The sequence below is a fragment of the Dermacentor variabilis genome, chromosome 1 (assembly GCF_050947875.1).
Source record: "Dermacentor variabilis isolate Ectoservices chromosome 1, ASM5094787v1, whole genome shotgun sequence".
Lineage (NCBI taxonomy): Eukaryota > Metazoa > Arthropoda > Arachnida > Ixodida > Ixodidae > Dermacentor > Dermacentor variabilis.
The window spans coordinates 8,031,759-8,044,182 of record NC_134568.1 but is presented as its reverse complement, the minus strand read 5'-3'; the positions used below and the strand labels follow the sequence as shown (position 1 = coordinate 8,044,182).

Below are 12,424 nucleotides of genomic sequence, written 5' to 3'. Positions count from 1 at the left end.
GAAAGATACATCGTCAGACAGCATTGGTCCTTAGAGCACAACTTCATTCATCAAAAGAACATGTTATAACAAGGAAGAAAATAACATACATACATGCTGCATAAAAGTTTTTTCCAAGCTTGAGAGAAGCCCGCGAACCCACGCAAAGTGCCTCGAGTCGCGCGGCAATTTCTCGTGTATTCGCTGGCTGCTTTCATGCTTGGAAAGACACTTTGATGTAGCACGTATTCAGCAGCAGATAGCTGCATCTGGAATTCTTCGCATCAGCCATGAGACGTCCGTAGGAAACGGGGTTATAAAAAATAACAAAAATAAAAGGAAGGACCAATTCGCAATATTCCACTTAGCATGTTCAGCAAGAACCAAAGATTAAAAAAGAACGTACAAAATAAATTAACGCAGAGAAAAATGCCCACTGCGATGACAAGGCCAGCGCCCCGTCATATTAAATCTACCAACGTCCAGGGGCATAAAGACAAACAATCATTCAGGCTCTGCGGAAGTTTATCGCACGGAAACGTGGGCTCAAAAAGATCGCTGAACCTGAGAAACGGACAGCAAGAATGAACAGTCACAGAGCACTAAGCTAAGTACAAAACAAAGAACGCATTGTGAGTATACGTCGCTGAGGTACTAAAATAAGTGATTACACAAGTACAGATACGAGAAAAGAAACAAATAGGAAGCAGAAAGCGCATGCAATATATCCCCCCCCCCTCCAAAAAGAAAGAGATAGGGAAAGCCAAGTCTTCGATTATGCGGTATTTCTAGCGCACCGCGTTCAGATTTTACTTCAGGATGACTCGGCATGATAATCGAGGCCAACGGCGTCAACGGCGAAACGATTGCTAAATTAATTAGCACAAGACGGCTAACGCCATGAGAATCCTCAAGAGGGTCACCAGCAGAAGAAACGGAATGCGGGAGGCGAGTCTCAAACGACTCATACAGTCTTTCTTCATGTGCCATATTGCGTACGTCGCGGCATTCCGCAACTGGTACTAGGGAGAAGCAGCCAAGATTAACGTCCTCATCCGCAGGGTGTACAAAACAGCACTGGGCCTACCCGAGTCCACCAGCACGCACCGCTTGCTCCAGCTCGGGCTCAAGCTTTAGCTCAAGTGCTCCTATCTAAATACATGTAAAAGGAGAATTCGTTTTTCTCGGCAACCACTGCACCAAATTTGACGAGGTTTGTTGCATTTAAAAGACAAACTTAAAATCTAGTGACTGTTGGTTTCGAATTTTTGAGTTAGATTGTCAATTTTTTATTAAAAATTGGCAAAAATCGAAAATTTTCGAAAAACGAAACTATCAAGTTTACAACTCTGTAACTCAACAACAAAAATGATAATACAATTCTGTGAATTGCATCTAATAGTACATCTAAAGCGGACAAAATTGATATGTTACACATGAATATAAAAAAAATTTAATAATAGAGAAATACAACTTTTGCAAAACCGTTGTAACCAACGTAACAAATTCTCGTAAGATGTAAAATGACATATTGAATTCGTCCGCTTTGAATGATCTAATGGATGCCGTTTGCAGAACCGCGATATCGGTTCTTGATGCAGAGCTATGAATTTATAAACTTCGTGCTTCTATTTTTTTCAAACGGTCAAATACTTGAAAATCGTTTTAAGAAAATTCAAGCCCTAAATCGAAATTCCGCTTCCAACAGTCACTAGAATTTAACTTTCTCTTTCAAATGCGACAAATTTCATCAAAATCGGTCCAGGGGTTATCTCATAAAAACGTTTTTGCGTTTTACATGTATTTGAATAGGCCGCGTCGGAGTGGGGCCCGAGCTAAAGCTTCCTCTTAACAACACGCTTAGCGAAATCGCCGTGGCGCAGCGCACTTCCCAACTAGAAAGATTAGCGGGAATGAGAGCGGGACGTCAGATCATGGGAAGTCTCGGCATCCGTTACCACGCACAACAAGGCCAGAAAGTCGCCGTTCCCGACGCGATCGGACAAACGCTAAGAGTCGACCCGATTACACGGAACGTCCACCCGGAACACAACCGGGGAAGAAGAATGGCCAGGGCCAGAGCCCTCCTACACATCCACGGAGACGAAATGGGGACCCGGTTTGTTGACGCCGCGGAATACGCAGAACGCTCGCGATTCGCGGTTGCGGTCGTCGATTCGAGTGGCAAAACGCGCATAACGCAAGTGTAGCGCGCGAGCGCGCAGAAGAAGCGGAGGAAGCGGCGGTGGAACTCGCCCTCATGGATCCTACGTGCACCACGGTTCTCTGCGACTCGCGACAAGCGGTCAGAAACTTCGCGAAAGGATGGATCTCACGGAGAGCGGCCTGAGTGCTGAGCAATCGACAAGTCCAGCGGGAGGCAGATTTTCAAACCAGAATTCTGTGGTTCCCGGCGCACATGGGAGAAGTGTCGAAGACATATCGGAACCGAAACGAGATGGCATACGCCAAGGCGTGCGAGCTCGCGAAGCGCCGGCGACCGTCGTCCGTGGGACAGCACCAAAGACTGCTTGACCAGCTACAACGAAATTGACTCTGCCTGGCTCGCCGAACCTTCCCTCCGCCCAGCGACGAGCTGGACAGGGCGCAGGCGGTGGCCCTCAGACAACTGCAGACGCTCACGTATCCTAACCCGGCACAATACCACAGGCACATACCCGACAAATATATGCAAGGTCTGCCACACTGCTATAGCCACTTTAACTCACATGCTCTGGGTCTGTAACAAAAACCCGCTCGGTGCTAACTCCGGAACCCTTCCGCAGCGGTGGGCCACTGCCTTGCGCAGCCCCAGCCTCGGTGACCAACTCTGGGCCGTCCAGCAGGCCCGCGAGGCGGCGGCGAGGCAACACCTCGACGTCCCCACGTGGGAGACCTAAGGCCCCGTCGGCGAAAGCTCTGCAGGACTCTAAACAAAGTTCTCACCAACCAAAATGACCTTCGTGCAAGGGTTTCGCGTCAGGACATTAACAGCAGACGAGACTAGCTCATAGCGATTCATCCGCGTCAGTTTTCTTGACAATTTTAACACACTTATTAGAAGCGAAACCATGTCATTCTATGGTCTCAAGATAGGCACACAGAAAAGTGCATGAACAGCTAGTTATTCGGTTGGAAAACGTTGTTTTTGCCGTGACCGCGGAGTGCGCTCAGTAATTCCCGGTCGTTCGGTGAGCGCGACGCTGAATGAATACGGATGAACGGGTTTTCGACTGTTATTTGTTTCGGTTAGAGGGAAAGGAACTGCCTAGCTATTGTGCGACACAATTTTAGGACTCGCCGCACATTTTTTTAACCGTCCATAATATTTGTTTACTATGCGTGGCCAGCTTTTCTATAATCTTACCCTTCACCATCAATGCAGAGAATTTGTGATCCGTATATCGCATACACAAAACTTTTGTTAATCTGCATCCGTAATTAAATAAAAAACAGATTGTACGCTATAAAGGTGCGTACATAAGCAGAAACGATGGCCGATCGTAGTAAGCGTATTTTCAGCGAAGGTAACAAGCAAAGAGCGAATAGTTAACTTATTTAAAAATAAACGAATATTCGTAAATTTGACTTTCAAATTTACTTCGCGAAGTTTTTTAGTATTTATCACATGCCACAAGTCTTCGCGTAGGCTTGATATTGCGATCGACCGACGCCTGCTCTTAAAAACCGGCTTAGCGGCTGAACTGCTCGGGGAATACTGACCTAGTATTCGATTTCTAAAACGAAGCTTTCTATGCCTACTTGCCCGGGATTTGGCAGTGCTGTTCTATTTCTCACCGAGTAAACTGGACCAATCTCGGAGACAATATAATGGGAAACTTGGCTGATACCCGAGATACTGTAATCAAAAGATGAATTACACTCTCGATAATCATTGTACTGCTATCGCATTACGCTATCTCAGGTGCAACCCCTGCAGGAATTCGGGGCATGAGGCACGCAGGGTTCGAGCTATGTGATGATAAAGCTCTAGGTCCCTCGCAGTTTGTTTCACTGGGACGTTATTGAACTAATACAACTGCTCCGGAAACACGAGCTTTATTACGGCAGTGCTCAAACTGCCAGCAGACGTTTCCAAAAGGGTATCTTTACATGTAAGTCAAATCCTAATTGATAAAAGCGTTTTTTATTTCAAGAGATAGAATTTTCTAACCTGCGGTGTCCATTCACTGAGGCAACGATGAGCGAACGAAAACCGAGAGAGAGGGCACTATAAGCGTGTCGTGCGCTTCATATTCACTATCTGACCGGGCAGAATGTGGACCTTGCTTCCTTGCCTCTGTCTACGGGTTTGGCGTTGCTGCATCGCCAAATAGACGTTGCGAGGGGTCTTTCACGCAGCTGTCACGCTAGCAAACAATTACTGATGTAAATAAAACACATTGCGTGACATAGTGTGCCTATTTGCATAGCGTTTAACTGAAACGGTTCAAGAAACCTTCGCGTAGGACGTCGATTCAAACAAGAGTGTAGAAATCTGCCGTTATTTGCTTATACGTCGCGGTAATGCGCTTCTTCCCCTGAGGCAGCCATGAGACGACGAAGCGGCCGGTGCGATGTGAGCGAGTGGGACGCCATGTCATCGCCCGAGTTCTCCTCACTTTGCCGTTTCTCTGCGATCGCCGCGGGCGCTTTAATAAAACCGCCAGCGCTGACTCGGCAGGATGACCTCCATGGTCTCCGTAACCCAGACGGTCACGAAAGTGCGAAAAAGTTGACGTTACAGTGAGTAGCCAAAAAGAGAAAATCAAACAAACAAACATAATTGGCGGCGGCGTCGTCTGGAAGGCCGTTTAAATTGCTTGATACAGCGCTTAAGCTTCCATTAATAGTAGAACAGTGGAGGTGAGCATTCAGAGCGCAAATTTCATTTGTACGAGAAAAGGTCGTGTACAGGATCATAGGCATGGTATTAAATACGTTTCACTTAGAAGTGGCGCTCGATTCGCAGTCGCGCTGTCAGAAAGCACGTTGTACACCATGTGCGTCTCTTGAATTCTTGAATCGATATTGGGTAAAAATATATGCGCCTAGGGCGATGCATTGAACTGCAGCCACGTGGACGACCGACTTACGGGCGCGGTATATTTTTGGCAGACAATCATTTTTCTCCGCGCTGTAATCCAGTTATGCTTAAGCCTTTTTCCAAACGCGCATATGAGATTAATGATGTCAGGTGTTCGCTTATTTAGTGGGCGTTCAGTGGTTGCTGCTGTACGGTGTTTGTTTGAGCGTTTGCAGTTTTGCCGTAAAGTTCACGGACCAGCAACGATATCGATTATCGGCTTGACATAGCTTGCATGGACGTGGTCATTGCCCGCAATGTATGTTATACCAGGGTCCTTGAATACTTTTCATCTGGTCACGAAACTTCCCCGAGAGCTTCAGATAGGGACAGAATGTGGCACCAGAGGCGGTGACGTAAGTAGAAGGTGAGCAGCCTGCCGCACGAGAGGACCGAGTTGCACGATCATGCAAATCTTTCACGAGCAAAGGCGCCCCTCCCACATTTATTTCAGCTTGTGTGTAGAGTGAATATACAATGGGAACTTTTGGCAAAATATACTTAATACGCGATGCGTTTGTGTTTAAATTATTGACGGCACCATTTTTTTATTGACGGCGCCCACCTCCCCCCTAGTATCCTTCCTTGCACCAGCTGTTTCGTTGGGCTGTCTCTATTAGCCCTTTGTCTAGTTAGTTGGATAAGTCAGCTATATTTGGTTAGCTAGTTCAGTGTCTTATTTAGTTATTAGTTTATTAGTTAGTAACTTAACTATATTTCCTTTGTTATTATAATTAGGTAGGTTATTAGTGAACAATTTTGTTATTTCAGTTAGATAACTTAGTTAATGAGTCAGTTAGCTTTGTTCATTTGAAACGCAGGTTCTTTACGTGCAATTACATCAAAGTGCGACGGGAGCTTCCTCTTCAGTCGGTTTCTAAAGATGGCGTAGTCCAAGCATACACTTTGAATTTTGAATTAAGCTACTGTCTCGAACGCAGTTGAGGCGCGTTGTAGTTGTTTCGAAATTGTCGCGTTTAAGTTTCTGAACAGAAGCAAGGCGGCGATTTGCACGATGTGTCCATAATATTCACACGCCAATACAGGCAGTCGGCCCTTGCCAACAGGGAGCGTACGCAAAAAAAAAAGAAAAAAAAACACCCGTGGCGTCCATTCGGCGTCTGTTCCTGTCCACCTTCTGCATGCAGCAGCGCCGTGGTGCGTCCACTGCAGGCGCTAAATGAAGCTCCCACCCCCCACCCCACTGCCTTACGCAGAAGTTTCACGACCAGATGAAAAGTATTGAATGACCCTCGTTATAGCTTCGTGCGCTGCACACAGAGGAAAATAAACTCGTACAACCACAACAAAATTGAAACAAATTTCATAGTCTAGTGATAGGAGTGGGGGTATAGAAAGTGTATCGAGCACAATTGCAATATCATTTGGTCTCTGAGAGATGGTACCGTTCAGTACATAAGTAATGAGCGATTGAACATGTCTCGTTCAGAAAGTCTATTGATATTTTAATTGATTCCTAGCGATAGGAGGAGGCCAACTAATTTCGCTTTTAACGCTTCATTCGAGTCTTTCAAAATGATGCAATGGTGGGCTAAAGTCATGTACAATGCCGTTTCGGTATATTGGCTGGATTTTAGTTTGCTTATATAATTCTTATGTACGTAATGATTTAAGCAAACGCTGTTATAATTGTGCGCAATTAGTAGCCGATACCATTTTGTAGTCTTACGTTACTATACACTTGAATTAGCTGCGTATGTGGTAATAACAAAGCGACACTTGCTGTATGTATACTTCACATTGCATATGCGCGTGCGAAGCGTCCCGTTTGAATTGAACACTCGAATAAAGAATACATTTTTACGGACTGTTTTAGTGAAAGTAGCGTTGCTATTACAGGAGATGTCCCGAAGTTGAAGTACGGTGTGAAAGCAGTGCTTCATGAGCTTTTGAGAGAAATTACCCCGGGCAGCCGAGAGAATATTCGTTTGTAAGATTATGATAAGCGAACCCGACAATATAAATTGTTGGGGTGTTAAGTCCGATAGCCAATAATTGGCTACGGCGCATTCCGTATCAGCGTGCTCCCTACTCAGATTCACGATATTCCTATTCCTGAATTGTCATTTCTGAATTACTCTGGCGTTCTTTTATCCCGTCCACGCTAAAAGGCGGTCTTTTTTTGCCGGGAATCGGACCCGGAACCTGATGCTAAGTAAAAGAAGACAGAACTTGACCTATTGCCCCTGCGAAGAGTCAATACGAGCATGAAAGTTTAAAAGTGGTATTCTTTGACATAACTCCTGATGTCAAGAACTGGCATCAGTATTTACTTTCTGAAAAGTTACCTCGATAATAACGTGCTTGAAAAATAGATGAATATATTTAAGCTCTATGCAATGGTTGAACGAGAAATGAAATCGTGGGGTTTCACGTCCCTAAACAACGATCTGATGAGGAGGCACGTCATAGCGGGGCACTCCGGATTACTCTTAATCGCCCGGAGGCGGTTCTTTGAGGGGCACCTAAATGTAAGTGTAGTAGCATTCTTCAATAAAACTTGGCGCTGGGCTAGTTGGTGATGCATTCTTTGAATCTGATGGTAGCGCTAAAATGGACGAACACACGGTGAAAAGACGACACGACGACGAGGGAACGCTACGGACAACTGGTTTATTTTGAAAAGGGTTCAATATTTAAGACAATCGCAACACATGCGCACAACCGAACTGCGCCAGCCTTCTTTTAAAAATAATGATATCGCAATATCGCAAGCAGTCACGGAAGTGAAATGATAAAACACCCAAGCAGCAAGAAGTGAAACCAATGACCAATTGACGAAAAGCCATATGTTACGGTTTTTCAAATCTATCCAGAAGTGTGCGCTCAGCCGAGTACAATTTTATCGAAACATCGCTGATGCACAGACCCGCCTTTTTTGTATGTGGAATGCTTCCAGCGAAACTCTAGCTTTAGCGCTCGCACTTCTGCTCAGAACCTTTGCTTCTTTGAACCGTGGCACGCACTCGCAAACCATCACATGCGAAACTAAGTTCGCACGCTTGTCTTGTTTTGTGAAGTTTTTTAGAATATTCCCTTGAGCGGTCATTGAGGCAACACCCCGTCTGCCCGATATAGCACGTGCCGCAGGACAAGGGAATAAAGTATGCCATTCCTAGGGCACACCTGACGAAGACATCTTCATGCTGCTTTTTTCAACTGCGCTGACCTTCACCACAGATGCGGGGGCACAGTTTCGCGAACTTGTTTGGCGCAGAAAAAACAAGTGGCACGTTGTACCTGCTGGCCACTTTTTTGAGGTTTTGTGAAACCTTGCCAATGTAAGGCGTCACCTCAGGTTCGGTCTTCACGCGTTCAGGTGCAGCTTTCATTCGTCGGGGACCAAATTTCTTGAGGAGGGTTTCAGCGACTGCTACAAGGACCGAGCAAGGGAAGCCTGCGGCCAAAAGCCTGCGAACCTGATTGTCAAAACTAAAAAGCATTTCGTGCGGGCACGATTTTTGAAGCGCCATTCCATGCAGAGCGATGCAATTGCTCTTTTCACGGTCTTTATATGAGACGATTCATAGGGCAAAAGCTCTTTCTTTGCACATGGGAAATACGCCCAACAGGTGTGTCCCTTAGTTATCCTCAGCCTGAGGTCTAAAAAACGTATCTCGCCATTTTGCGTATCTGGCGCAGTTCACTTGTGCGCATGTGTTGTGACTGTCTTACATATTGAACCCTTTTCAAAAATAAACCAGTTGTCAGTAGCGTTACCTCGTCGTCGTGTCTTTTCGCGGTGTTCTCGTCCCTTTTAGCAATTCTTTCATTCGCCCCCATCAAAATGCCACTGCTGCGATCGAACCTGAGACCTTGAGCTCGGCAACGCAACGCAAGAGCCACTGGGCGGTAGTTAAAAGAGAAGTGCGCAAAGAAGTAAAATTGATACCGAATGCACTGCAGTCATGGACGATGTCAAAAGACAAATAGTTGATTTCGCAGTGCGGCTTACCGAGGCTTAGCGCTGACCTAACGCGCCTGATCACGCCTACACGATACAGCGGAAATCGCTGCGCCGCCATGGTTAGACAGTGCAGTGAGTGTAATATCCTGGGAAGCACAAAAAATGGCGATAAGTGGTAATTTTGGACATTTTCAGCCATAGATATTTCATTTATATGTGATATAGTAGGGCGGGAGGGGGAGGGGAAGCGAGGGCACCGATTATGTGAACACAATCTGTTGTACACGAAGCAAGGCATTGTATTGTCTTAAAACAAAGAAAAATTGAAGATGAAAGCATACCAAAAACGTATATTTCCCCATTTTAAGGAGGGAGGAGTGTGTGCAAAATTAGGCAAGATAGTGCATTCGCACAGGAAATGAACTAGGGTTGGTTAACAATTACTATTAGATTTGTAGCAATAAATGAAGACACACAAATCCATATCAGGGGAAAAAGTCAAAATTAAAGAAAATTGTCAGCTCCAGTGGTATGTATTGTGAAGCATTGCTTTTTGGTAGTAGAGGGGCATTTACGCACAATGGCAATTTTCTGAAGAGATACCTACACATGAGATTCTGAGCATGAAAGGTTTATAACGCATTGCACTGCTGGAAATGATGATTGTGTATCATTTCACAATTTTACTTCATAATCAATAACATAATTACTGAATGTCCATAGGTTCGCTGATCGTGGCTTCCACAGTGACTTGTCCAGTCAGGTCACTTGTTCTTTCACTGGTTCGAGCGGAGCAAGCCCGTGGCCTGCGAGATCGTAACGACACATTTCTCGGACGCATTGGCAAGCCTAATGTGCCGTTCATGACGTAGATATACATTTGTGGAAGTACCTAGACGTACTATGCTTTGAATTTGAGAGCGAATCTTTCTAGCGATTAGTGATTGCACATTGTTTCATCGGCGCTCTGCTGGGTCTGGAGGTCAAATTGAGCGCGGTCTAGGCTTTTGATAACAGCTGCGGGCTTGAAATCTAACGGCACATGTTGGTACTAGGCACTAGGCTACTCCTTGATAAGCTGTGTTAGACGGCACTGCCTTCGGGATCAACCAACGAAAGTGAACAGCTACGCGCTGAGAAAAACCGCTGTACAATCGACAAGAATGCTTCGCATTAAAATCTCTGTTTGTGTATGACTGTCTATCTTCTATAGTCCTGCCATCAGTCTAGTTGAATTGCCTTGGTTTGTTTCCATCCAGGAGCAGTGTCTCGGCAGATGGGCTCTCCTTGTAGGGGTGTCCTTTTACGTTGGCCCCAGAGATTGGCAATATGTGGATCAAGTGGTTTGGCCTTGAGTGGTTAATAATCAGTTCGGCCACCACTTCACACAACTGAAAACGGGCAATCCGTGTATTATCTGTTTAAGTTCAGGTTGTGGTTACGCCGTGTGCAATACCTACCTCATTTTCAGTGACAAGAACATTGACGCACGCGACACTGTATGCCGTATTCGAGTGTAGTTTGACCCCCAAATTCACAGCGGATTCTTTGATGAATTAACGAACCTTTCGTCGGTTTCGGTTGCAGACGAGTCCTGGTCATCGCTGCGAAGCGTGAACGTTCTGGAAGGAGAGCAGACGTCACTTCCCTGCCCCATCGACCTGGCGACGCGGGAACCGGTCTCCGCCATGTGGTATCTTGTGACAGCTGGCGCCCCACACGTGCGCGCAGGTGTTACTTCATCACTGCTCGACAACAGGCACGAATGGACGAAAGTTTACGCATTGGTGGCACCGGAACCACCCTCAAATGCTGTGCTTGGCGGAACTAGGGGCCTGGTTGACGGCACACACTGGAAGCAGCCCTCGTGGTCAGGCAGAGCGTTCCTCTCGCTCCTCAGTGATCCGCCGGCACTGCTTCTCAATCGGCTGGAAAGAAGCGACAGTGGAAATTACGTCTGCAACGTGACGTACCGAAGCGAGAACTTTACTTCCGGTGGCGTGACCGTTACCGTGGCTCGCGTCCAACTCTTCGTCGCCGGTGAGTGTGCTCATTCCTTCGATACCAAGTCTAACCAGGGGCCGTATTCCGTCGGCATTATTTTCACTATCCGTTTTCTTTTGCCTTACGTCATAGGCTCGCACGAAGCCATGGCCTTCGCTGTTGCCGGCATTGACCATTTTGTTGTGCAGTTGTCAAGTAATGAGTAAAATAGAATGAAATATGCGCTTACAGTAGATGGCTCTGGATGCCAAGGTTCCTGTCGGAAAGGACCTATATATTCCAACATTCTTTTAAAAGCATGAAATGCTTTTAGCTCCCGTTGTCGGCGACATTGAGCCAAAAGCCAGAGCCGTTATCCGGGCACTCAAGACTAGATCATTGCTGGAACAAAAAAGAGGTCATCCTGGAAACCAGCCAAAACGTACGAAAATGTGGTCTCTGGCCCCATCTGTTTGTATAGGACCGCATTACATACGCTAGTTACTGCCCAAAGAAGTTATAAAAATATTGCTTCCGAGCTTTTCCTAATGTTTGTTCACAATACCACTCAAGCTGCAACTTCTAGTACGCTGAAATTCTACTTCTGATTTCCAATAGCGACGTTCAAAAGGCAGGCACAAAGCACCATACACTACATTGTCAACTTTTGGCGCTGAGACACGGTTTCCAGTGCTCTTTTCAATGCCAGCGGTCCGAGAGTTCCGTGGCGCGGGTTTTGCTTCGCGTCGAGAGATGGCGCCACACTGCGTGACTAAGCCAATAGCTTGCGGCGCGCCGCGGATAAAGCCGTACATTTCCTGCCGACCACTTCGACGTGACAAGAAGAAAAAGTAGCGACACACGCTGAGCGCGCTGCACTGTCGAAAGAAGAAAAGCGGGTGAAGGCGGCAGCACCACAGGGCAGCAAAAGACGCCATATGAACGTAATTGTTCCCTGTCACTGTGACGGGAATCAACTACGTCCATGTGGACCACTGCACAGTATGGCATGGCGGTGTGTGGTGCGCCGTTGCGAACGTGCGCTACACGCATTTTAAGATTGTGGCCAGTATTCTTCCCTAACCAATCCGCTTTGCCGGTAGCGACTTCATGCTTACATCTACTCTCGGTTGCAAGAGAGCCAGTAATTTTTTTTCCTTTTCGGTTCTTCTTTGTTGTCCTGCATCGTGCCGGGTGGCCAGTCGAAGCGATAGCTGTGGTGCGGTGATGTCCAAGTGATTAATGACGAAAATAACGGAAAATGATAAATGTTATTACAAAATGAGTGCTCCTTGTCAACTTGCATAGTGTTTACGCATGTGGACATTAAAATATGAGGAACCAAAAGAGGGCAAGATTTGACGCCCAAAAGTTTCCATTTGCCTGTGGATTTGATATCTACTTTCTGTCGCACCTATCGAGATCTGCAGAACTCGTTTTGGCTGATA

General features: G+C 46.2%; 1 protein-coding gene across 1 annotated transcript in view; it reads left to right on the top strand.

The window, feature by feature from the left end:
* Positions 1-12,424, top strand: part of LOC142572509 (uncharacterized) — a 157,024-nt gene that overhangs the window by 75,394 nt on the left and 69,206 nt on the right. The window contains exon 2 of the mRNA XM_075682064.1: positions 10,581-11,033. Within this exon, the coding sequence (XP_075538179.1) occupies positions 10,581-11,033 (453 nt within the window). The remainder of the gene's footprint in view (positions 1-10,580; positions 11,034-12,424) is intronic.